This window comes from Struthio camelus, chromosome 20 (genome assembly GCF_040807025.1).
Source record: "Struthio camelus isolate bStrCam1 chromosome 20, bStrCam1.hap1, whole genome shotgun sequence".
Taxonomy (NCBI): domain Eukaryota; kingdom Metazoa; phylum Chordata; class Aves; order Struthioniformes; family Struthionidae; genus Struthio; species Struthio camelus.
In genome coordinates this window covers 3,094,681-3,120,792 of record NC_090961.1, presented here as the reverse complement: position 1 = coordinate 3,120,792, position 26,112 = coordinate 3,094,681, and the positions used below count along the sequence as shown (strand labels likewise).

The 26,112-nt window shown below is 52.6% G+C and overlaps 2 protein-coding genes across 8 annotated transcripts in view; one reads left to right on the top strand and one right to left on the bottom strand.

The window, feature by feature from the left end:
• KCNT1 (potassium sodium-activated channel subfamily T member 1) overlaps positions 1–14,776 on the bottom strand; it is an 83,052-nt gene extending 68,276 nt beyond the window's left edge. For 4 of the 7 annotated variants that reach the window (XM_068914932.1, XM_068914935.1, XM_068914934.1 and 1 more), the window contains exon 1: positions 14,624–14,775. In XM_068914932.1, coding sequence (XP_068771033.1) covers positions 14,624–14,760 — 137 coding nt within the window. In that variant the 5' untranslated portion in view covers positions 14,761–14,775. Of the gene's footprint in view, positions 1–11,863; positions 12,023–14,623 lie in introns of those variants that run through there. The other 3 variants (XM_068914933.1, XM_068914940.1, XM_068914942.1) reach the window with 3 other exon arrangements.
• A 7,842-nt stretch (positions 14,777–22,618) lies between these two features.
• B3GALT9 (beta-1,3-galactosyltransferase 9) lies at positions 22,619–24,866 on the top strand. The gene is made up of 2 exons (XM_009665706.2): positions 22,619–22,772; positions 23,669–24,866. Exons 1-2 carry the CDS (start codon positions 22,767–22,769, stop codon positions 24,773–24,775), a joined length of 1,113 nt encoding a protein of 370 aa, XP_009664001.2. The 5' UTR covers positions 22,619–22,766; the 3' UTR covers positions 24,776–24,866.
• Positions 24,867–26,112: the final 1,246 nt, after the last annotated feature.

The following is a 26,112-nucleotide window of genomic DNA, read 5'->3' as shown; positions in this document are numbered from 1 at the left end:
ACAAGACCTGCCATCTTCCCATGGTTTTGCCTCGGTACATAGTATTTAAGTTATCTAAAGGCAAAAGAGCTTCAACAGCTTCAACAACAACATTGGCAACAAGACAACACCTATTTTTTGGCTGCATGCTGCAGAGATGTGATCTCAGGGCCCTCAGACTGTTTTACACCTCTAACAACTCAAACCCATGTAAATAACTTCCCAGCTGACTAGGCTCTAAAATCTTCATCAGCTGCTGCTCCCAAATTTCTGGAAGAGTAACCAGCATGTAGCCCCAGAAGCTAACTGAGCTCACTCTCAGCACTTTGGGTGATTTTCACTGCCGTTGTTTGTCACTTAATTCTATACTCCCAGAGCTTTTCAATTCCTTTTAGCTGCCATACGCACACCGCAGTTGACGCTCTCTGCACTGAGTCACACATCTGTGCAGCGCCTTGGGCTTGAGAAAGGTTATTCTAGGATATAAATTGATCCAAAACTTGGTCTTTAAGAGGAATCAGGCCAAATTCCTGTCAACTCAAGCACTCCCTCTGGATATAGACTAATATAAGTATAGAAGTTAGCTGACCATCTCTAGCTCACATTGCAAAGAGGGATCTAATATTGATCTAATGACAAAGCCACAAGCAAGCCTTTCCTCTTAAAGCTGAACTATGATACACCAAAAGGATAATTTCACCAGGCTACCTCTAGCAAAGTTGCTGGCCCAAATGTGACTTATTATTGCTGTGAGGCCAGGATAACATCCTAAAACTGGACTTTGGGGGAGAGGAGGGAGAAAAAAAAATCATACTATAACTCTTACTACAACTCATATTTTAAAATGGGCGATCAGGTCCCTACCTCCAATTATAATTCCATATAGGAATTACATTCCTATTCCAAGGAGACTGTTTCACATAGTAAACTCCATTGATGATTAAGTGCCTGTTTAAAAGAGCATGTTGTTATATTTCCTAGAGGAGAGGCAGACTGCTAAGGCTGCACAGCTATGGCCACACTGACTGCCATGTGGAAAGGGCACCTTTACATAGAGCTACCACCGCATCTCTCATTCCCCACGGCTCTCACTGCTCAGAGTTCAGACAGGCAGCTTCACTACAGAACAAGCTCTGGAAAATTATTCTGCACCCTTTGAGAGCTAAGGATGCTCATATCTATGCACAATTATTCTCTTTAAGTGTAAAACCTTTGTTTTTTTAATTCCATGTGATTCTTTTTAATTCAATTAATCAGTTTCTCTTGGCCTCAGATCACGTGTCAAATTTGTGAAACAAAGCAAGTATTTACAGCTGTCCTTTGTCAATGCTAAGAAATTATAATATAAAAATCTAATATCATCAGTATCTCTGAAAACACAACTTCTGCTATGTATTTGCATCTGAGTTTGTTCCCATATAGCCACAGTAACAGCTACATTTGGAATATATTTTTTTATTCTTGCATATAAAATCATTCAGAAATTTAAAAACTTGGCACATTTGTTTATTCTGGCTTTAGATGAAGGTTCAGCAAATAGGTAAGACAAATATTGCACACACACATTTGCTGAAGATGTCTTTATTAAACAGTGACTTTAAGATATCACCAATGTCTTAGAAAGAAGTGCTACTGCACCATACACAAATTTCTTTACATCAGCGTAAAGAATTTGGAACCCTCCTCTTTCCCCAAACATAGGGATTCTGAGCTACAGAGATGCCACAAAAATCCAACTAGTTCTTCCAAGCACTAGTGGTATAAAATAAAAAATTCATGAACAAGAATTTTTATTGCACAGTCTTCAAATACTACTGAAAAAAATCCCAGAGTGATTTATAGCTAAATACAGGACTGCAGCTTTATTTTTATCTTGCCTTCCCTTCCTTTCTCCAGAACCATGTACAACTAAAAATGCACGTTGTAATCAGCATATGGAAATCACAACACTCTTCCACTTCATCACTACAACACTGCCTCCTCGCAGCTTGGCCAGCTCCCCAGCAGCGATCAGCACACCTCGAGGGGATACCCTACTGCTCAGCATCTTGGGAACAGAGAAACGGGGATCAAGCAGAGTGTGATCCAAACAAGATCTCCCTGTTGATCTCTCCTACTGCTAAACTGGAGCTAGACACAATCACTTTCCTATTTTAGCAAACACAGGTGCCCCTTAGAACGTGCTTTGCCAGGAGCCTCAGAGCTGCACCAAGCTTGGTTTTCTTCAATAAGATTTCTCATGCGTGGGCTGGTCACAAGCCTGCTCTTCCCTAGTTGCATTTCAACACAGGGCACACACAAAAGCTATGCTGCTGACAGCGTGGTCCCCAGAGATGGAGAACACACGCAGAAGACCAGTGATAGCCCATGCATCTGCTTGTGCCAGCCGGGGGCTAAACCTGGCCGCGGGGTGCTCTGCGACATTCCTCATGCCCTGCAGAGCTCTCTGGAGCCTTTGCAGGCTCTCGCCACCCAAGAGACACCTTTGCCCCAGGGGAAACTCCAAGAGCTGGCAGCTTGTTACAGTGTATTTCAGGATTTTTATTTTTACTTTTGGGAGGGGGAACTATCTATGTAAGTGATAAGAAACAATCTAAGTTCCTTTGCGCTTCCTTGCCTGCTATGCACCACAGACACGGCCAAGCATTCTCCTGCTTTGGATCACAAAGCAATCCCAGACTGCCCAGGGCTATCATCAGCTCCCATAATCCTCCATTCTGGTACCTGCAAATGGCATGATGCAATTGATGCAATTGCTCAGACCTGCCAGGCACCATCGGGAGCTCCAGAGCTCTCAGTGATGCCCCCGGGACTGCAGGAACCCAAAGGTTTCTAAAAAACCTCCCAGAACTCCCTCCCTCTCCTCCTTCCAGGGGGTGTCTGGAGAGAAGAAACAGCTGAACCTACACCTGGAGCAAATCCTCGTATAATGTATGATCTAGGGTTCTCCTCTCCCCCTGTTCTGTGCTATGAAAGGAGCCAGAGGAATGAGGCCCTGCTGGAAGCTCTCTCCCAACTGCATCCTTTCCCCAGCATCCACGGACTCGGGATGTGTAGCCAGGAAAATGAGATCCTAATGTCCAGCCTCAACATCTCCAGCCTGAGCAAAGTCACTTTTCTCACACTTCAGTGTATAGTACATGCTGTAATACACTAGCCAACTGCTACTGTCTCCTGCTACCCTCTAATGGTATGGAAAGAACAAACCTTCACTGGGAGTGATGATGGAGCAAGAGAGCTGTAGGGCCTGTCCCTTCCCTTGCTGATGGCAGACATCTGGGTCTGGGTTGCTACAGATGAACAGGCCGCCTGGCTGTCTCTTGTGGCTTTGCTAAAAACAGCCTACCACGTAGGCAGAGGGCACTGGTGGGACAGGAGCCTGCAGCTGTTGAACTGCTCTTTCCTGGCCTTTTGCAAACCCATCACAGGCCAACTGTGTCTAAATTATGCTCAAAGGGCCCCCAGGACAGCAAGCACTCTCCCATGTCCTGCCCCCACCAGCCGTGGCTGCAGAGCCCAGCCCTGTGCTGCCGTCCCTCCGAGCCACCAAAACACCCATTCTCCTTCAATTCTGAGCTGCGGAGACGCCAGATAATGAGGAAATGGAGCCTGCCACTCTCCTCGCTCCAGGAAGGACACTAGCCAGGTCCTTAGGGCAAGGTCTCCTTCCAAGGCTGATTGATGTTTGGCAGCCAGCCCTCATCTGCTGGGACGCGTGCCCTCCTTCCGCCCTCACGCACAGACGCTCCAAAGCTTGATGGCAAACAGCATGCTCTTGGCTCCGCTGCAGAGCTTCCCCAGGCTCCCTACCCTCCCCACATCCCCCCGCCAGCCAACAGCTATTTCAAATGAGAAAGCACTCAGGCCTCTAACTCTCCCTTCAAACAGAGCCCAGCAGAAGGGAAGTCCCATCCCCTTTCCTTCTCCTCATCTTTGTTTCCAGTCACCCCTTCAAGAAGGGCTAGGTCCTACGACTTATGTGTCAGCAGAGCTTCTGGCCCATCTCCAGCTCTGGTCCCATCAGTAAAGACAAGCCCAGCAGCTGTCAGGCTCTCAAAGTCTTCATTGCCCCCAGCCTCCCCGACAAACAAAGCCATTCAGGAAACTCTGCCCTTTCATTTTCTGTATTTATTAAAATATATATAATCATCATTTATTTGCTTCTCCTCCCACAGCTCTCATGGTTACCAGGTTACAGCTGTTCCTTCCTTCCCCCCCCCCCTTTTTTTTTTTTTTTTGAGTGACATCCCTGTGGGGTCTCCAACGGCCCAAGTGCGTAGGGGAAACACATGCTCTTCCTTCAGAGCTGGGCTGGAAGACAGCACCTCCTCCTGTGTGAGTAACACGCAACTGCTACCCGCGCTGGCACAGGTCTCCTGGCAAGGAAGGTGCAGCGAGCTGGCACGGCAGCAGGACACACCAGCCCAAACAGGAGGAGAGGATAAAGACCATGAAGGAAAGGAAAGCAACAGGCAGAGACATGTGTACACACGTGTGCAAACACACACACAAAGGGAGTGCATCGATAGAGAAAGTCAAGGGAGCCTGCTAGACCAGGTCCCGGGAGAGGCGCGCCTTGTATCCCGGTTCAGCATGACACTCCCCAGGCACCACCCTCCGTGGCTTTCCAGGGGTGAGTTTTTGGGTTTTCCCCCCTGAGGTACAACACAAAAAACATTTTTTCTGTTTTCTAAGCACAAGTCTCATCCTAACCAAGTGATAATTCATAGCAACCAAAACGACTCTCAGCATTAAAAATGATCAGAGTGAAATAAAAATGCTGGAACATGCATGGAAAGAGCCTTCCCCCTGCCACACTTGTGCAGAGCACCGTTTGAAATGGGCACGTACGGAGGGTAACCGCTCAGACTAAACCAAGCTGACAAGATTATGAATAAATTTGCAAAGTTACTGTGTGGTCTTGTATGGAAAAGAGTACCTGTCTGAGAAGGCAGACACTAAAGACCCAGGCACTGAGCTCAATACAGAAAAAGGCAAAAAAAAAAGAGAAAGAAAAGGTATTTTTTAAAATTTTGTTTTAAAAAGATCATCTTCTCTACTTCACAAGCATTTCTGTGCCCAAAACCAACTGCCTTCCCTTCCGTTTAACTGTTTTATCAGCTTCTTGGTATTGTATGATGGTCAAGGTTTGAATGCTTTGTTTCAAAGAGTTTAAGGTGCTCTGAACAGCCCCATCATAACATCCAAACCATTGCTTAGTCTCCCAGATTAGACTCTTGAATCCAAATTTGCATCTGTGGACAGCAGGAACGTTTATGTCTGGGGCTGCACTTGCTCGAAACTTCTACAGAACTGCTCAGACCTCTGGGGAAAAAAAAAATCCATCTGTTGCTTAGCTTTATACATCCAGAGGTAATTTAGCACCACAGGCCTCAGAGAAAAACTAGCATTTTGTGTATTTCATGTTGAAAATTAACAGGAAGTATGAGTCAGTGCAAAACTCCACAAATGTTCCCCCTGCTGGCAATGCTATTTTCTAGAAGATGAAAGTATAAATTGTACCTTCCAGGTCCAGAGTCATTTTTCTTATTAGACAACCCCGTATTAACAATTCAGCACTACATATCCTCATTCCCTTCTGGCCTGATGCACATTTACAGTTTATACAACAGGTAAAACTCACTGAAGCCAAAACCAGCCCTACCAAAGAGTCTTTTCATGGTTTTATCCTCACAGAAAAAAACCCAAGCGACCCTGACTTCAAGCACACAAGCGACCCCAGAACAGGCAGCGTCAGCAGCTTGTCCGGTGCCGGTGGCTGAAAGGCCACGTGGAGCTCTCCGTCAGCCAAGGGCCATGGCGTGGACGAGGGAGGACGGGAGACACGCGGCCCCACTGCCCTGATCAGGGTGCCCAGCCTCAGGCCCCGCCGGAGACGAGTTTCCAGGCAGAGGCGAGCAATAGCCTGGGCAAGGAAGGAGGAGGACACCCAAGCGAGCCAGCCCAGCGCCCTGGGAGACCGCGAAGCCTCAACCACACTGGGGCAAGGAAGCAAGCTGGGACCGTCTGTCATGCCGACATGCTGCCATTCAAAAAAACCTCTCCTGACTTTTGGCAGTCGGTAAACAGGTTTGGGTCTCTCTCTCTCAGAGAGCCTCTTGGAAGGAAAAGACACTTGTCTCCTGATCTTTGCTTTGCCACGTTTGTTAGTACCAAGAGATAAAGCTGAAGGGAAGTGGTTTTTGTGGCTGGTGCAGGGAACTAAACTGGGGCACGGTTTCCAAGCCCAGCAGTTTTCAGGCATCACTGAATTCTCAGGATTTTTGCTTTTGCAAGCCAGGCCAGAGAGGAAAGCTCTGACTGGCGTCTCACTTTAGAAGATATTGGCCAAAGAAATAATTTGCAGGATTTCCAGTCCTGAGCTGCTCTTCTTTAGGTGCTTGGCTGGAGCAAGCATCGTTGTGTGTGTCACTCAAAGGACATCCTTGTGCGCCAAGCACATGGACGCAGCCTCTGCCTTGGAAAGCCACAACCCAAGACCAGGCACAGGGATTTCGAGGAGACCCTGAGCAGTGCGGTGCCAGGAACCAAGACCTCTCCCAAAGGCCCAGGGAGAGCAGTGCCGTGGAAGCAGACCACCTTCCCAACGCACTGCTGAATCATTAGCCAAAGCTCCAGCCTCCCCAGTGAAGCTAATGACAGCACGGAGCAAGCGCTTAATACTCTTGATTAGAATGACAGCCAGACAATAGAACATAATGGTCCATTTGCAGCCGTTTTAGTCTATTGTGTAAATATGCAAATAGAGTGCAGATTAGCTTAGATGATCACTTACAGCACAATGTACCAACTTCGCTTTTCTAGGACCACCACTTTGTTCCTCATCCCTCTCCCCAATCTCAGGAAGGGAAATCTTGGAAATCTTGAGCTTGGGAAGGGCTGTCAGGGCAGAACAAGTGGCCAGCAAGACCTGACTCACTTCCTTCTGCTGAACCCTTCCCTGCAAAACTCGCTGCCTTGCTAAGGTGGAGATTGAAGTCCACACTGAGCCCCGCACCACTTGGAGCCCAGATCCACGCGCGGGGCAGCACGGCACCATGCTCTGGCAGAGTGAGCCCTATCACAGCAGCCCTTCCCGCAGAGGACACCCTCAGGAACAGCCACTCACACCAACACACGCACACACAAGCACACACAGCGCACGTCCGTATCTCAGCCACGACCAGCCGCTGAAGGAGGCGAGAACCTGAAAAACACCTGGTCTGCTGAGCCAAGGTCACTAACCCAGCCGGGAAATTCCTGACCCAGTGATCTCCAGGGCTATTTATGGATTGCAACATTAAACAAAATCTTCCTCGTGTATGAGCTACATGCTGAAGCGCAGGTTTCCCCGAATACCCAGCCCTTCCCCGGCAAGGACCCGACCCTCTGTCCTTATTTTAGCGTTGGGTTTGCAAGGCAGCCTGGGAAAACACGTGAGTTCATTTAGAAGCAGAATCATTCCCCAAATTGTGAAACCAAACACTGCTGAAAGCGCAAAACGATCCCTCACTAACACTCCCTCACTGCAAGGCCCCCACCAACCCCGCTGGGGATTTCTCAGGCTGCTGCACACCGGAATCCGCCGGGAAATCACCAGGCTTTAATGATAGGGGTGCTACCGCACACAGGGATAACAAGAGGCTTGCGATTCATGCCAACCAACTGCTAACAAACTTAAACCTAAACAGATTATTAAACTAAAAAGACAGCAATTCACTTGTCACAACCTCCTGCTCAGTTCCTGGAGCCAATAGCCAACCCTTTTACTGCAACTTTTCCTATCAACAATACAGCAAGTCTCTGCACCTCACCTATCCACTACCATTAGTTATCGCTTATCTCAGTGCAGCCATGCTCACCGCCCAGCTACAGGGTAGCCCATCGTCCACAAGTTGGAGATGCCCAAGTACAGAACCTCCCCCACCACACCCGGAGGTCTCTGCCCCTTTTCCCATAGCTTTGTGCCCTTTCAGACCCTGAAATTCCTCCCGGCTGCAGACCAGCTCCCGGCCCTGGCTCTGCAGCCCGCTGCCTCATCTGTTTCCTCAGGGTGTTGCTCAGCCATCCTACCCCACTGCATCACACTAGGACGCACATCGCCCTTCTGCTGCTCTAGACTTACCCAACAGCTATCCCTGGGGCCCCTTCTCCAGCTGCTGATACTGGGAGGAAGGCCAGAAAGCCAAGTGGGTCTTCGCCCATGAAAACCCTTCTTGGCCCCTACAAACGCTATCAATCCAACACAAACTCTTTCCTGCCAGCACACCCTCTTGCAGGCGAAGGCAGACCTCCTTCCTCCATCTCGAGAGATTAAAAAAAGTTTAGCTCTAGCTAAACCAAGGCTTAAAGCTCCTTTGCCCTCTTCCTGTTGCCCAATTAGGTTCTTCCCAGGACTTCCCTCCCAAACGAGGCTCGCCCAGGACCAGTCCCACCCATCCCACCTTGTGAGCCAGCCAAAACCCTCATCTTGGTGGATTCCTGGCTGCAAACAGCAAAACGCTAACTGTTCCCAGCTCTCATCAGGATCAACAAACAGATTCACCCAGAGCAGAGCTCGTTGCAGAATCATTACTCACATGAACTGAGAGGGTATCTGCAATCCCGCCGCACAGGATCCTGGCGGTGTCTCGCTCCCCCCGCCCCAGCAGCCGTGATTTGCTCTGCCAAAGCACAATATTTTTCAGGCTCACATCAAAAAAGGGGCAGCAAGATCAGGAAGATGCTAATTCTTGCTAATGATCTGCTGGAAAAATTCTCCCTTCTGCACAACCCCAAATGGTTGTAAGCAGCTAGGGGCAAAGCGAGGACGAGAAACTTCTCTGAGCTTCAGACCCCTGTAGAACATTCCTTTCTATTGAAAGCAGAAAATAATAGAGAGACGTGGGAGGAGAAAGAGTCTTTTCACAGTGTTCAGGGATACAAAGACTTACAGAAATAAATCCTGAGAGGCAGGCTTTTCAACCTACCTGCCAGACCAGGGATGCAACGGGACAAAAGGGAGGATATCTCCTGGGTTAAAAGACAGGAAACAAACAGAAGGGGAACACCGGAGTAAACATCATCTGTGGGGTCCCACAAGGCTCTCTGCTATTCAGTAGATTCAGAAATGAGGGTGATGATTCCAAATTATCCAGTATAGTCAAACCTAAAGCTGACTGTAAAGGGTTGCAGGAGGATCCTGTGACCTGATAATAAAGCGCCAGATGAAAATTATCATCAGTTATCTTCATCCACATGGGGAAAAATCATCTTCCTCCACAGACACTACGTGGTCTGCAAATTAGCTACTAGCACTCAGGAAAGAGCCAAAGTCACTGCAGACAGTATCACCAAGTCAACAGCTGAATGTCAGCAGGGGCCAATTAAAAACAACAACAACAACAACAACACCCCTACCATTAGGAATGATTAGGAAAAGACTACAGAATCAAACTGGACAGACTGTTACACTTCAGGCCAAATCCACAGGGGAGCTACATACAGTTCTGGTTCCCCTCCTCAAAGACAACGTGGCCCAAGGAAGTGGCAGCGGACATGGCAGTGGGGTGTAAAACTTTTTGTTTGAGAGACTAAATAGATCAGAATTTTTTAGCCTGGAAAGAGACTTGATAAGGCAGGTGAAATCGGAGCGAATGACCAGGGAACACAGTGCAGGAGCTGCAGGAATGCCCAGCAGGGAAATTGCAGTGCAGCAGACTCAAACGACAGGCAGCGTGTTGTCACGCAATTGCATCGGGGAAGTCAAAACCTGTAGTGGAGGCAGAAAAAACAAACGGTTTCAAGAAGGACTAGACAAATTCTAGGAGGAGGCATCCATCCACGTCCCTTAAGCACAACTATGGGTACAAGCTCCACCTTGGGATCCCAGTCTGACAACCGCCAGAAGCTGCAGCAGCACAAGCTAGGGAAGGATGGCTCTGTACTCCACGTCTGCAGCTGGCCACTGCCAGAGGACACACGGCCAGCAGCATCTGTGGCCACAGCAGTGTGGCCGTCGCCCATTTTATTCACAAGAAGGATGAATGAGACATTCCACACTCCAGCACAGCTTGGCACCGCTGCAAGAGCAACACTAAGGGTCTCCAAAACAAATCTAGTGCAGCACTTGGGAACCAGGCGTGGAGGCCAGGAAGAGGTCATGATGGAGAATAGAGAGGATTCAAACAGATGCAGTAAATATTATTGCAGAGCAGAAAGAGCCGTGAACATCGGCAATGACCTACTTTGCTGTTCTCCAGCTAAGGGTGATACACAGCCATGCTATAACCCAATAGCTTTTTCTAATGAGGACATTTAGCTTGTCTGGATGTCCTTCATTAAATGAAATACCGGGGGAATTCCAGAAATCTTTTTGCAGCGACACATGTGCACCGGAGGGTGCTCTCCTGCGGCAGTTTCAGCAACACCACCTACTGACAGGCTTACTGAACCCTGAATCTCAGTCTCCTGCCAGGGCTGCATGCTTCTCTTCCCTAATCAGTGGAGGAAAATAAGAGCAGAATTCCTTCTTATCTCTGCTACATAAACGCTCCAAAAATACAAGGTGTTCGTCCCTGTAGTTTTATGGCTCTCTATTGCAGTTACGCCTGGAACACAGAGAGGCCAAGATCCCCGTTGCCAGCCAAAGCAACAGTTGTTGCAATCCACAAGGTTGACTTTTTGGAAGCTGATAAATGCCTAAGCAAGTAATCTTGCCTAGGAGAATTGGTTACTAATTAGCTAGAGTCTGGTTCAGTGCAAGCTCTGCCAAAGAAGCGTCTTCCCATTCATTTCCAGAAAATCAAAAACCTAGCGGTAACTACTGCTTCTTAACTACAAGGACTGTTCTCGTGCTAAACTGAGGTGGTTCACTCGTTACATCTGAAGTGTGGCAGAAGCCTTGGAGAACCATTTCAGTTCTGGGTAGGAGAGTGTGCATACTGAGCACAAACCCAGTTTAACCAATTCTTTCTTTGCATTTGCATCCTTAGTGGATTCAGATCAGGCTTCCCAAGCACCCTCGTACAGCCAGAGCCCTGGAAACCCACAGATGGCCTCAGCTTCAGCAAGGAGAACAGGCAAACAGCTTGCTTCGGACACCAGCAGAGGACTGACCAGAGAGGCAGGGAATGTCTAAAGGCATTTGTTACCCAGCTACCCCTGCTCTGAATCTTGCTGCGATTTCTAAGGACAGAAAGTGCAATCTCTCCCAACTGCCCAGTCTAACAGAATTGAGGGCAGACCCTACCGTGGCACAGTCCCTACCAAAACCAAGCCTGCTATAGCTGGCACCTCCGTCATAAGCACAGAGGGCAGAAAAGGAAAGAGCCACCTCCTTCAGATCCACAACGGCAGAGCTCAGAGCAAGGGCAGAAGCAGGGTGGTGTAGCTGAAGGGAGAATTACCAGTGTCTGCACTGCATCTCTCCCCATAACAGGGCCAGTCGTCACAGCTAAATCTATAACAAACAGATGAAAGCAACAGTAGTACAAAACACCACACACTTGACCCACACCTTCACCTGCAGACAAGGTGGAGGGAGCCAGGCCACTGCCAGCAACACCACTTGTCACAGAGGTGCCACGTTAGCGGCACTAACAGACTTCTCCGGTTGCAGCTCCTCATCCCCCAGCCTCGGCCGCCCAAGCGGTTATGCGTGCGCCGGCCGGTGCCGGGAGCCACCTTCTCTCCACATCTCATTCCCAAACCCACAGCAAGGTACCTGAGCTAGCCCAGCTAGACCCAAGACCCCTCTTGTTTACTCCCACTATAAATAGTAGCATGGAACCTCAGCAGCGTGGCGCTATCTACCAGGCAGGCAGATCCCTGCAAGAGACATTAAAAACACAGACACGAGAAAAGGCACATACATCTAACACAAAGACCCAATCCTCCTACATACCTTCTCCGGCCGTCATACGTGCGTGTCTTCTTGTTTCACCTTTTTCCTTCTTAAATAAGCCATAGTTACAGGAGGTAGTGGATGGAAAAGGCAAGTCTCCTCTCGCACACCTCCGCTTCTCTCGCAGGCCGCCTTACTTGCGCAGGCTGTTTTTGCGCAAGTCCTTCCATATGGCCGCTCATTCATCATTGCTTCTTACCAGAGTGCCCTTACATGGGCAAGGCAGAGGAAGCAGAGTTTCTAGTGTGGAGGAAATCCTCTATTCCCCTAAATGACTGACTAGCTCCTTGTACAAACATTTACCCAGATTTCCCACGAGGCAGGAAAGTAAAATTTAGGTTATTTGTACCCTCTGGGATCACAAGAAGACATGCACTTATGACAGAAACGTGTATTTGCTCTCCAAATATATTTTTAAGTGCTTTTACAGTTAACTCCTTGCTTTCTGGCTGGAAGGAGCTTTCCAGACAATTGTCCCCTTATAAAGGGGACCACGAGAAAGCATATAGATATTTGTATGCACGCATCCACATTCAGGAAAGAGAGAAGATGGAATTTCTCTTCACCAGCTATTAGGTCATGCCTACATTTGCAAAGGACAGGGAACAACATAGGCTTCAGTTGGTTTTAATGGGGCCAGCACAGCCAAAGGCCCCCCGAACACGAGCGTTTAGCTGGAGGTACGTTTGTCACGTTAGAGAGCTTCACGGCTCGAACATATTCAGGCTCCCACACCCTTCTGCACACGACTGGCAGCAGACGCGCTTGTTTACCACGCCGAGCGCGTGCCCGAGAGTACGCGCCGGAGACACGTGGAGGAGCCTGCGCAGGACCCCGAGCGCTGCTCTCCCCTGGGCGCTCCGCATCCGTCAGCCTGCAAACTCGCGTTCGGCACCGGGAGGCTGCTGCCTCCACGGTCTTGTCAGACCACCCAAACCCCCAGGAGGCGAGGGCTAGCGGGCCCCCGAGGTCACCCAGTGAGAGCGGGCAGGAGGCGCTACCTACTGCTTGGTCTGCTTCTGCCTGTTTCTCTTAAAACTGCTCACACTGATCGAATCCTCTTTCGACTACAGCATCACTGAAAAAGTGAAATAGAGATCAAGGCTGCCCAGAGCTGGAGCTTGGGAAAGCTGGCAGCTACAGGAAACCCTGCCGAGTCCGGAGGGCTTAAACCAGCTGGTTCAGCTTCTCTGAAAGAGCAGCAAAGGGGCCGTGACCCGAGGCAAGCGAGCCGAGCCACGGGAAGCGACGGCACGTCAACCTCTTCAGAGCCAGAGGGGCTCAGAAACATGTTGAGCTGCACAACAAAAATCAAAGCTCTTCTATTCTGACTGAAAAAGACAAAGGGGAACCTTTGGACAAGGATTTTGTTGTTGTTCTGTGTTAGATGAAGATAAATGGTACTGAGCACTACTGCAGTATAAACAACGAGGAGTAATAATTCTGTGGTTTGAGCTGAGCCCCTCATAACTCTCCTGTAACGTTAGAGTCCGAATCTTCCAAGTCTGCAGACTAGCAGTCTTATCTCTCTCTTGCACGCACTGAGACATATTCAATAACCTCGTCAAGAACATAATTTCTGCAAACACACTAAGCACAGGCGCAAACTGAGGAAAGTGGGTTTGGTGAATGGATTTTGGCGCACACAGCCATCCTGATGTGTCAAAGACCCCTACGCAGGCAACCGAGCGGTGTTTCCTGGAGTCAGGTGGTCCCAATTCCTGAGGCCCAGCAGGCGTGTTGGCCTCATCGGAGGCAGAGAAGATGGGGGGGAGGAAACACTGAGGGATTCAAGCGCAAGAACCAATATTCAAGAATTTTACCAACTTCCCAGTCAGTGGCAATATTCTGAAAGTTAAAGATTTTATTGAATAGACTGTTCCTTTTTTTTTTTCTATTAGTCTTTCAGGAATAAAAGACAGTCTCCCCAAATGATAATAAGCAGATGAAATAATCCTTCTCCCCTCCCCCCAAAAGACAACAAAAAACAGCCAACAGGAATGCAACAGCTGCCCAGCTGGGCACAGACCCAGGCCAGGTCCCTATCTGCCACGACTGAATTGAGGCACGCGCTTCATTTGCCCAGTTAAGCTGACATTTGATGAGCGCGACAGTCAGAAGAGCCACGCGAGTAACTATAATCAGATCAGTGATAACATAATGGAGCTATCAGGAAAAGCTGGGACGCTTCAGCAGCGAGCACACGTCCCCTCCCAGGGGACCGTGCCCTGGCAAGGCAGGCGGCTGCTGCTGCCCGGGCTCAGGAGGCGAGCGGCATCGGCTGCCGGGGATCCCGCAGCGCCTCGCTCCTACGCCGTGACCCCTCGGCCGCGTCGGGCCTCTTAACTCCACCTTAAAAACCGCTCAAAGCGGGAGTGTGGCCTGTGACCCACCCAGGGCAACAGCTGCTTTTCCCTCGCGTGGGTTTGCTGGCTTTGGGCTGGTTTCAGGGCGCCTCCAGAGCACGGCACGAGCCGCACGGCACCGACGGCGGCCCAGGCCGCGTTAGCCACCGCGGCGGTGCGGCGACGGCCCTTGGCGTGAGCGGGGAAGGCTCGGGGGCATCACCTGCGGGCCACAGCCTCCGCACCGCCCCCTTGGCAGAGGGGCCCCAGCAATTTTCCCCTACAGCCCGGAGCGGAGGGCAGCAGCCGGCTGAGACCCCCGCAGTTGCCACCCCCGGCCCGAGGCGCTCCGGGCACCCGTGGGGGCCGAGACCCGCTGCGCCCGGGGTCCCGGCCGGCTCGGCCCGGCGGTTACCTGCGGGAGCTGCCATCGTCGTAGACGAAGGTGTGGTTGGTGTAGCACTCGGCGGGCCCGGCCGCCCTGCCCGGCGGCGGCTGCGCTGCCGGCTTATAGATCCCCTGCAGGCTCCGCTCCTCGCCGGAGAAAGGCATCGGCGAAGCGGCGCGGGCGCCGGGCGAGGCGGCGCCGAGCAAAGCATGGGCGCCCCGCGCCGCGGGAGGCTCCGTGGCGGGGCTGCCGCCGGCAGGCGCCGTCCCGTGGCGGTGCCGCCGCCCGGCCGCCCATCACGGCGCGCCCCGCCGCCGCCGCATGCCCGAGCCGCCGCCGCCGCCGCCGCCGCCGCGCAGCCGCTCCGCAACAGGTGGCGGAAAGTTGCGGCGCGGCGGAAGGAGGTAGAAAACCGGGGCGGCGGGTGCGGGCTCGGGAAGGGCGGCTGCCCTAAACGCCGCGCAGGAGCGGCGGCGCGGCCGCCCGCTTCGCCTACCCGCGCCCCGCGGCTGCGGCGCGGAGCCGCCGGGGGGCGGGAGCCGCCGCCGCCGAACCGCGCGCCTCGACGGGCTCCGGCCCCGCCGCCCGCGGCACCGCGGCGCCACCTGCCGGCCGCGGGGGGCGCCGCAGCCCCGGCGCCGCGGCGGGGCTCGGGGGGGGGGGGGGGGGACGCGGTCCCACGGGGGGCACCGGCCCGCGCCCCGGCTCCGCTGCCACCGGGCGGGCAGGGCAGGAAGGCTGGACGAGGTGCCCCAGGCGCTGCCGCCAGGCGCTGCCGCCGGGGCGCCCTGCCTCTGCTCTCCCTCCTCCTCCTCCTCCTCCTGGACGCTTTTTTTTTTTTTTTAATAATAGTCATATAAATATTTGTATTTAGCGCTACGCCTTGGGTTTGGGCTGAAAGAAAACAGGCCGGCCGGCCAAGGCCGCGGGGCTGCTGGAGAATTCCTCTGCCGTGCTGCGCGGCCCGGCCGGCGGAGCATTGATCTTCCGGAGAGGGGCCCTCCTGCAATAACACGGCCTCCTTAGGGACGCATTCCCACCGCCGGAGGGAAGGAAGAGACAGCCTGAAAACCCGCTGGCTGCCTCCCAGAAAGGGTTAAAGGGACTGAGTCAAAGGCTCCTTCTGGCCCTTTGAAGTTCAGACCCACGGAGGCCATGTACCGCCTGTCGTTATTAGGTGGCACCTCTAAGGACAGGGCCAAGCCCTGGTGGTTTCCAGCTTGCCCTAAGGCATTTGAAGGCCAAGGCGCGTGCCCCCTCGGGTGGCGGGGGCGCAGCGCCGCTGCACTCGAGCCGCTGCGAACGGAGCAGCCTTCCCGCAGGCTCCCCGCCGCCGCGCTCCCACGGCCAGCGCGATGATTGCTGGTGAGTCTGAGGTTGCCTGTCTGGAGCGATGCGCGGGGACGGGGAACCGCAGGGCTGTGCATGGGGGAGAAGGGGCAGGCGCCGGGGGAGCGCGGCGACCCCAGAAGGGCAGCGATGCCCCAGGGGCACGGGGCGAGCCAGCCCTTGCCAGGCTGGGAGGGGACAGCGCAACCCGGGGGCAAAGCAGCCGCCCGAGGGACCCGTCTCCCTTTGCTCTCTGAGCTCTTTTCTCTTCCAGAGACTGCTGCTGTTGCCCGTGTTTTGGGGAGTTCACTGCAGTCCCGGGTAGCGGGGTCCCGGGGGGCTATATATGTGCCCAGATATCCCCCAGCAAAATTTATTTATTACAGAGGAAACTCTGCTACAGAAATACAGCAGCCGAACGAGCCTCCGTGTGCTGCGTAGCACTCCTCAGCGTGCTCGCCCGAAACGCAAAAGCCTGGTTACGAATCAGACCTCAAGGGAGGTTTCCACAACCCATCAGGCCAGGAATGAGCCGCTGCAAGAAGAGCCGCAGGTTTCCATCTGAAAGGGCCCGGGCGCCTACCAGCCTTCCCTCCCTGGCCCCCGTGGGCCGGGCACCCCCCGACCGCGGGGCCGGCAACCCCGCTGCCAGCCCAGCCCCGCCAGCGAGGCTGGCCTCGGCGCCCCGCGAGCGGTCACACGCTGCCGGCCAGGCAGCCCCCACCGTGCCTCGGCCCGCCGCTGCGGAGGGAAGCGCCCGCTCCGGCGCTCCTCGCTAGGCCCGTGGACCGTGCCTCTCTCCCAGCATCTCTCCCTCCTCCTCTCTCTCCGTATGGGCTCTCCTACACTAGGAGTCGTTTGAGAGAAAAGCAATTAACTCTCCTTTTGCAATCCGTCCACGTGATGCTTCCCGACCCGGCACGCTTTTAAGTAGCAAAGTTATTCTTCATTCACTAATTGCCTCGCGTTATCAAGCGCAAAACGTTAACGTGCAGATCTGCAAGGAGAGGGGGTGGGTAGCACAGCAGCTTAGTGACACGCTAGGGGTGGAGGAGGAATTATTTAAAACAGTTGCGGTGGGGGCAGGGGATGTTAAGAAAAGATAACTGAAAAATGGAAGAGAAAAAGCCAGAAGAACAAAACATCCCCATCCAAATGCTGCCACTCAAGCGACGTGGTCGGGGAGAGAGAGGAACGAGGTGCATCAGAAATTTCGTTAGGTTCTTCCTAAAAAGTTCCTTGGTGCGTTCTCCGCAGGACAGCGGAGATGGGGCAGGCGGCTGACAGGGCTGCCCCTGGGCAGCGTGCTCGGGGCCGCGGAGAGGTGGAAGCCCAGCCCGCGGCCACGGGTGCGCTCTGCTGCAGGCTGTCCCCGCGACCGCGTTTGGCTCTGCTGGATCCTAGCCTGGGGAGGTGTCCCGGGCACCGGCCCCGAGCCTGCTCGCGGCTCTGGCGCGGACCGGCTGCCCTGCCCTGGTGAAAGCACCTTAGGCCTTGCAGTCTTTGCTTTCCTCCCGCTAAATGAGTATAATAGGGGCAAGAGCAAGAAATAAACCTGCGGGAAGCAGCGGTGGGGATGAGTCAGAGGCAGCAAGGAGAGAAAGCTGTTTTCCAAGGAACAAATAACGCCTGCCTTAACGTGGGATAAGCCCGGGGCAGGAGGCAAATGGGAGCTGGCCAGGCGGGGAGGCTCTGCCAGGAGCAGCTGGGGGGACGCGGGCGGCCAGGCAACGCCTTAGACCACAAAGGTGTCAGCGCCCGCAGGCATCACGGCCCGAGGGCATCGTCACCTCCAGCGCCGGGAGAACGGGAACAGGAGATCATCATCGTGAGATGCCATCAGTGGGGGAAGAGCAATCGCCTGGGAAGCAGCGTCCTCCCTGCCCCGGGGAAAACGCCAGGTGAGCGGAGCCAGCTTGATTAGTGTTGCTTGATTAGCGTCGCGCGAGGCTCAGGCGCTGGGAGGGCTCCGCACGCAGTGAGGCTCCGGCGAGATCTCGCTTTGCGAGGCACAAGGGCAGCGCGCGTCTAAGCGCAGGGAGCGCGAGGAGACGGCGATGTAGCCCACACGCTCTGCCCTGAAGGTTCAATGCACACGGGGAAAACTTCTGGCCCGCTACAAAACGGGCTGCTTGTCCTGCCAAGGGGACATCTCGGCGGGGAGACGGCCTCGGAGGAGCCGGCTCGGCGTGTTGCTCCCACGCCAACGCTCTCGCCGTTGCACTTCTGTTTAGCTGCGTTGCCGAAAGCGGCGCTGGCGGCGTGCGCAGAGGGTTAGCTGTCTTTGTCGAGGAATACAGTGGTAGCTGGCTGTCAAAGCTGTCATTAAACTCAAGAAGTAACAATCAAACACACGCGTACGAGAAGACGGATCTCTGTCGCTCCGAGACTGATGTATGCAGAGACAAAACGGATGCCGAGAATGTGGCTATAAAACATGCCTTCAGCTCAGTCAGCCGGGTCGTTAAATAGAAGAGTAAAATCCTCATTTGTATATCAAGAGCGGCGAATCTATTTGTCTAATATATCAGCACTTCGGTTTGTTGTTTTAAGTTTTCTGCTTACATTTAACACCCTGAGGAATGCTGAATATCAAAAACCAAATGAAACGCGCGCTGCGTAAGCTTTATAGAGCCATCTCTTCCATCATCGCCCCGTCCGGATGGAGGATTTTGGATGAAGAATTGCTCCCAAGAGCTGAATCATATTTTTAACCAAAAACATCGCTCTTAGGTGACTAAGACCAAAACGTTTTTCTTCCTTTATTTATTGCAACTAATGCCATTATTAAAAACCAGACACGTCCCTTTCCAGTCCATTGCTCTATCTAGTTTATATGCGCTGGCAAAACACTGCAGAACGCAGAGGGTAAAAGCACAGAAGAAATTTTGCTTTGAGCTGCCTCAAAGCCCTGGCTACAATGCCGACGCGGGCCCAGGCGTTAACACAGATTAATCAATCAATAAAGTAGATTAATAACCCTGGGTCACTAACAAGCAGAGCGCAGACGCACGTGCAAGTTAATCCTATGAGTCTTTCGGCATGCAGCCTCCCCGCCAGGAGCACCCTGCTCGGCCCTCACAGCAGCGCGCCCGGCGGGCGCCTCCGCCGAGCGCCGGGATGGGTCCCGGACAGGTCGCAGCACGGGTGGACTGCTAACCCTTAAATTCGGGTGCACGGGGACAAGGCTTCGGGGGGGGGCCGGGCGCCCGGCGCAGCCTGACCCGCAGGCTGCAACCTGCAGAGACACACAGAAGCCAAGGGACTATAAAACAGCCACCAGATGGGAGGTTTGCATTTCAAATTTTCCTAAAAAAAAAATCACTCTTTCCTCAGCATCCTGCACCCCAGGCTCTGGAGGGGAGGGCGCAGAGAGGGCAGGAGCTCGCAGTTCCCCACAAAGCCCTGGGAAGAGGCTGTTGCCTGAGCAAAGCAGCCTGCCTACGCACGGCTTAGCCAGCCAGGAGCTGGCAAGGATCATTCGAGCGGAGATTTTGCAGCTTGATTCACGCATGCAGCCTGCATCTCGGGAGGAGAGCGCAGCGGCCAGGCAAGGCTGCGGAGGCGACGGGGAAGGGGGCCAGGTTCGCCTGCGGGGAAGCCTGACAGTCCCCGAGCGACCACGCGGGGAGACGTGCGAGGTGCAGCTTGGGTTTTGATATCTGGGCTCGCTTTCCTTTCCGTGGGTTTTCCTCTGCCCGCCCTGTCCCCCCGCGCGGCCGGCACCTCTCGAGGACCGCGTGTCAGCCGGCGTCGAGCGGAGCTGGAACCACACGGGCTTTGCTCCCCCTTTGCAAACGCTCACAGCGCTGGGAGAGGAGCCAGGCGGCTTTCGAAGGACGTTCTTTCAGCGCCGCGGGGAAGCACGCTCCCCTGGCGACGCACCACGTCTCCGAGGCCCGCTCCGCTCCTCGGCGCTGGGCGACGGGACGGGGGCTGCTCCGGCCTGCCACGTCCCCACCTCCTGCAGCTTCTGCCCTGCGGTCCTTCCGGAGCACGGCCCAAAAAACCACGCCAGAGCACACCAAAAACGCAGCCTCAAACCCTGAACACCCGTCCCTCTGAAGAGGCACCGTTGGTGTGATGGGTCAGGCCATCCACAGCGTCATTAAGGTATCTCTGCCCCCCCCCCAGCAGGTTTGCTTGGACATATATAACTTAAGGAAAACATGAAAATGTCTTCAATAAGGAAATTTCAACCAGCTTTTCTGGTTGTTCAGGACTTCTGGGTTGTAGGAGCAGCAGGCTCCTCTCCCCCAACCCTAATTGACACCCACAAGTTTTTTTAGGGTGTAAGCGATGTTCTAGGACCAACCCCCCCGACTGGCCTGGATTTCGGTCAGTCCAGAGACCCGGCGTTCATTCTTGTTCTGGAATCCCTCGAGCCTCGCTGGGAGCAAGGTTTCCCTCGACGTGCTTTACTCGAACCGTCTGGAAAGTGAGATCACATCATACATAAGTAGCTATTTATTACAGCATTACGTACCGCACTTGTGTGACTCCTAGGTTTTTAAACGCGACGCAGTGATGGACCCCAGGCAAAGGCTCCGAAGCTGACGCATCCGGAGCCGCTATCCCCCCCTCCAGCGTTTCTGCCCCTCCTCAGCTTTCTCCCGCAGCGGCTCAGCCAGGCGATCGGGATAAACACAACCCCTACGTGCCGGAGACGCCCACGAGCGCCAGCTTGCAAGCTCGGGCTTCAAACCGGCACTGCCGAGCACGGGGAGGAACGACAGCTGGGAAATCACATCCGTCACTCCGTCAACTCTTCCCAGCTCTCCGCACCCCTCCCAGAGGCTCAGAGATCCCCCAGGGAACGGCAGCGCACAGCCGGGGTGCTTGAGCAGCCCTGCAGCAACACAAACACACCCTTGCCTAGGAGAAGTCTTCTTACATCAAGAGAGAAGCCTGCCCGCGCGCTGGGGAAGGCTGACACCTCCCGACACGCTCTGCCCATCACACGGCTCCGCAGCTGCCACCTGCTCCCTCCGCTCCCTCTCCCGGCAGCGCCTGGGAACCCGCGAGTCTTTCTCGACTCCTCGGCGCTCTTGCGAGCTCCATGCAAATCAGGCAGATGCTGATGGCTCCCAGAAAGGCTGCCAAAACCAACCCTCCCTCCTGCTGACACCTCCATCCTGTTTGTAGTGCCTTTGGCACTTTCCGCTCCAGCTCTTCCAGTTCCCCCGGCTCTGCATCCCAGAGCGCAGCCCGCGGCGGCAGCGCCAAGATTAACACAGCAAAGGCTCCAGCGCACCCACGCGCCAGCCGGGAGGCCGAGGCCACCGCAGGAAGGCAGCCTGCCTGCAGGTAGAACTTGGCAGCTCTCTATCAGGACACGCAACCATCACAAAAGCGTAAAAAAAATTTAAATTAATCACTTTAAATTAATTTAAAGGGATGGTGGATGGTCAAGGGGGCCAGGGTGGGACTCATCGAGATGTCCAGCCTCCAAGCCATGGGCCTGCCAGCACACACCTCCGCTGGGCGCCGTCGGCTATCGCAACGCACAGCTGCTGCTGAGCCTTGCTCCAAGCAGCCCGTTGAAGAACGTGCCTTGAGTTAAATGAAGCCCTGCACTTCCTTGGCCCTAGGCTCAGCCAAAAGAGCCAACCGAGGCACGCTGCCCGCAGGGAAACATACAGCTCCATCAGCGCTAACCCGAAAAAGCCTTCGTGTTTCTCTGCCTGCTCAGTCTGCTGAGTAGCGCACAGCAGGTAGCCTGGCCCGACCCTCCATCTCCACCTGGCCGAGAGCCACAAGGCAGCTGGGCTGAAGGCACACCATCTTCCACCTCGCTGCACTGTGGCATCCAACACCCCCCTCTGATGGGAACAGCCACCAGCGCTCCGGGCTCTGGAGGCTCTCTGGAGAGGAAAGGGACTGGGGGGGGGGGGGGGGGCCTGGCTCAGCCTGTGCGCGGGCAGGGAAGGCGCCGGGTGCCAAAGCACTCAGCTCTTAGCCTAGCAAAACGCTACCAGGCAACTGAACGCAGCAAGACACCCTGCGTGTGCCGTTCATAGGGAACGGCAAAGTCATCTCACTCACTGGCATCTCCTAATTGCTGATGCGTCACCCACCCAGGCCTGACCCAAGGGAGCAGCGCACAGTGGTACAGCACAGCGGGGCGCTCCAGGCACCGTTGCGGGTCTGCGAGCGATGCACAGAGACACCGGTGACAGGAGCTGGAAAACCTTCCATCGGGTAAGAAAAAACAGGCACACGTTTGTGTTTCCTTAACCCTTGGCCATAGGAAGCCTCCGCGGTTACAGATGCCGTCTGGCGGTCCCTTGCCCAGTCCCTGCAGCCCCTTCACTAAGGGCATCTGCCCCATCACAGAGTCCTCGTGCAAGGCGAGCCTGCGAGCTCGTGCACCAAACCTCCCTCGCAGGAGAGGCCGAGCGCGCTGTGCACAGGCCAGTTCCCCTGGACACGGATCCAGGAAGAAGACGGCACAGTTGTAAGAAAAGGCAGCAACAGACTGGCAGATGTACTAGCTTCACAACAGCAGAACCGGCTTTGAGTTATTGCTGGCAGCTGCTTCACACCAGTATGTCTCAGAGACCCAGCGACTTCAACGCAAGTCCCATCTAAGCGTCAGAAACAACGAAGGGAAAGGCTAGCTTTGCCTGCATTGTTTTATGCAGCTGCAACATGATCATCCCCTTGGATCATCTTTCCTCTCTGCGGCCAGGCAAGGTGGAAGTCAGCATGCCTGGCTATTAGGAAGTAACTCAACCCTGCAGACCCAGATGCACACATTGCCTCCTAAGCTTCGGACAGGGAAATCCGCCTCTGACCAGAAGATACCCCCAGCCGGCTGCACCCCGCGTTCCCTGCCACCATGCAGGTAAGGGCTTTGTCTCATTAATCCATCACAGCAGGGACTCTAGGATGAGGCTGCCACTTACTGCAAATCATCCCATACACGAACTGCAACGCAACTGCTCTAAGACTCCCTTCCCCCAGCACATACGGGTGGCAACACTAACTGGCAAACATTAAGTTTGCAGCCATCTTTTGGGTTAGCAGCAGTGATAACAGGGCAGAAAAATCCCAATCGCTTCCTGTGTACAGGCTGTGCAACTGTGCATTACAGCAAGGAGTGGGAGACCGAGCTGCAGCCTGCCCTCCCAAGCCCCATTTCTGGAGTCGGCTGAACACCGCAGTGAACAAGCCCAAACCAGGGGCACAGCCAAGGGAGCGGGGCAAGCAGGGGGATAGTCCCCACGCAAAGAGGGGACTTCATTTCTGAATGACTGACTCGCTCCAATGCTGCATGACACGGATCTTCCCTTTTACTTCTTACCCTGTCAAGTTTCACAGGGCATTGTTAAAAAAACCCAACTATCAAACACTAACTTAACAAGTAGTTAACAAATCCTCTACAGGTTAGTATGTGTCCTCTGATATCTCAGGCCATCAGCAAGGTGTTAAAAGACAGCCAGAAATTATTTGAATAGTGTCAGTTATCCTCAGTATTTCCACATGGGGATGCATGGAAAGCAGCCTTTTAAACTTCAGCCCAGTGACATCCTTGTCTTGGGATCTCACACTGATTCACAAGTGGGGTTCACTCTTTAGGGTTTTTGAAAGCTTGTTGCTGTTCAAAGCCTTGCATTAATAATACAGAGACTGTGATCTAGAAGTGGAGATTCTGTCCTGCCCGACTGTGTTCTAAGATGAACGAAAGCCTTCCTAGTCTAGCAACAAGAGAATTCAATGTCCGTTTCTTCTCTTCCACAGCTGACGTTCTGCAGGCTCCGGACCCATCAGTGGTGCTTCATTTTATTTAATGTCTTGCTTTTCCATGCACTGCTTTTTGGAGCAGATTTACTGGAGGAATACTTCCTACAGTCATTACCTCTTTCTTACACTGATGCAAAGGTTCTTGAAATCAGGGAGAAGGCTAGGAAATTAGACACCGATCCTCTAAAGGCCAATCTCTCCAAGTCTTATACCATCAGCAGCACAGGGGCATGCTCAGATCAAGAGGTGTTTTTGCTTGTTCTTGTCTGCAGTAGCCCAGAAAACAGGACAAGGCGCAATGTGATCAGGCAGACATGGGGTAATGTGACAGACACCAGAGGTTATGCAGTCCTTACTTTGTTTGCTTTAGGAAAGCCAGCTTCAGTAATCATCCAGCTGGAGATCAATGAAGAGTCTCAAAAGCACAGAGACATTATTGAAGGAAGCTTCATTGACTCTCCCGAGACTCAGACACAGAAGATTGTGATGAGCATGAAATGGGCAGTAACTTTCTGTTCCCAGGCAAGGTACATCCTTAAAACCAACGAAGAAATGTTTCTCAGTACTCCAAGTCTGGTTGGATACTTGCTTAGCTTAACACAGCTAGAGGACATTTATATCGGGAGAGTCATTCATCAAGCGGTGCCTGACAGAGACCCTGAAAGCCCTGGCTTTGTTCCCATCAGTCAATATCCAGAGGAGTTTTACCCAGATTACTGCAGTGGGACAGCTTTTGTCGTATCCCAGGACGTAGCTCGGAAGGTGTATGTAGCCGCCAAGGAAGTGCCAGTTTCAGTGCCCCCTGATATCTTTGTTGGAATCTGTGCTAAAAAAGCTGGCATCACGCCTATTCATAGCTCTCGGTTTTCTGGGGAAAAGCATATCAGATACAATCGATGCTGCTATAAATTCATTTTCACCTCTTCCAACATGAAAGAGGATGAGCTATTTAAAGATTGGAGGGAAATAAGTGATGGAAAAGATTGCTCGTTACTGGAAACTTACTATGGTCTCGTGTCCTGCAAAGTTTTGACCTATTTTGATAAGTTCAAACAGTTTAACATGAATGCAATAAAAAATGGGGCTCTTCATTTGGCTGATTAAGATTTAACTTCTGCAAAGAAAGCCTACGTCTTCTTTCACTGAACGTCAACAAGATAAAATGGCTGATAAAAACCTGCATCTCCTCTCAGAGATCTCTTCCTTTAACAGCAAAGGGATTCTCAATGCTGTAAACTGTGTTACAGATTAGTTTCTGATAGCAAGAGAACTGGATGTACTCTAGCTACATTAAATATGTACAACTGCATGCATAGAAGTAAAGAGTATTCAAAGAAAGTTGGTTTGTATCCAATGTTTTCCAGCCATCTAAATGCCTCTACCTTATGTCAAAACTATTTCTGCATTTTTGATCCAATTTGAGTAACAGACATCACCTACTTACAAAATACTTTGGAATAGAGGAATCTCTTCATCCTCAGAAAAGAGAGCTACCTCTAAACATCCTATTTTAGGGTGCCAATAAAGTTACAGGACAGCTAGAATGGGAACAGACAGTGAGGCATCACACAAATTTGCTTAGATAATCAGCCTGGGAAGATTTTGGACAGGAAGTCCAACTTACCTGCTGAACGCTGTACTTCTGTCACGGTCATGACGACAGAGGAACATGGACAAGAGCAGTTCAGAAGCATAACATTGTTCTGGAGAATGGAGCCAGCAGTGAAGTCCCAACAAATTCACCAACTAATGCGCCAGCATTCTGGTAACAGTGAGCTCACCCAGAATGCAAAAATCCCCTACATTAGGGAGCAGTTAAGAACACGCAAACCCACCCTTGCCAGTGGCCTCCAGATTAACTTTTCCAAACCAGCTTTCAGAAGAGAAAAGGTTAGCTGGACAAATTTGTTCTACAATTGTGATAGAGATACATGGAGAGAAAGACATATACCTTTGTGTACACAAACATATATGCACCCCCCTTACTCTTCCCACCCTGACTGAATAGATGTGCTCCAAAGGATACGCAATTCCTCTTTTTAAATATAAAGTTACGCAGTCTGTTCGCCAATCAAGCAACGACATCTTTTTAAACCAAGTTCCTTTCCTCAGTTCCCATTCTGCATCATTCATTTCTGTTTTTCCTTAGTTATCTCTACCTGTCAACATTACGGGCAGGAGGGAGAAACACTAGTTTTCCTTTGTGTACAAGATACATCAGTAGCAACATGTAAGCCATATGGCTCTATAGAGGAGGCGTAGGGAACTATGTGAATAAAAAGGGATAAGAGTGATCAATTAATCCACATTTGTTTAAGCTTTGAGCTCAGAAGAAAGTAGTATACATGTATAAAAACATCCCTTTGGCATCTGCATTCTGAAATATTTTATCAGGCAAATGTACCATGCAAAACAGATGTTTAAGTCTTGGCACACAGTTA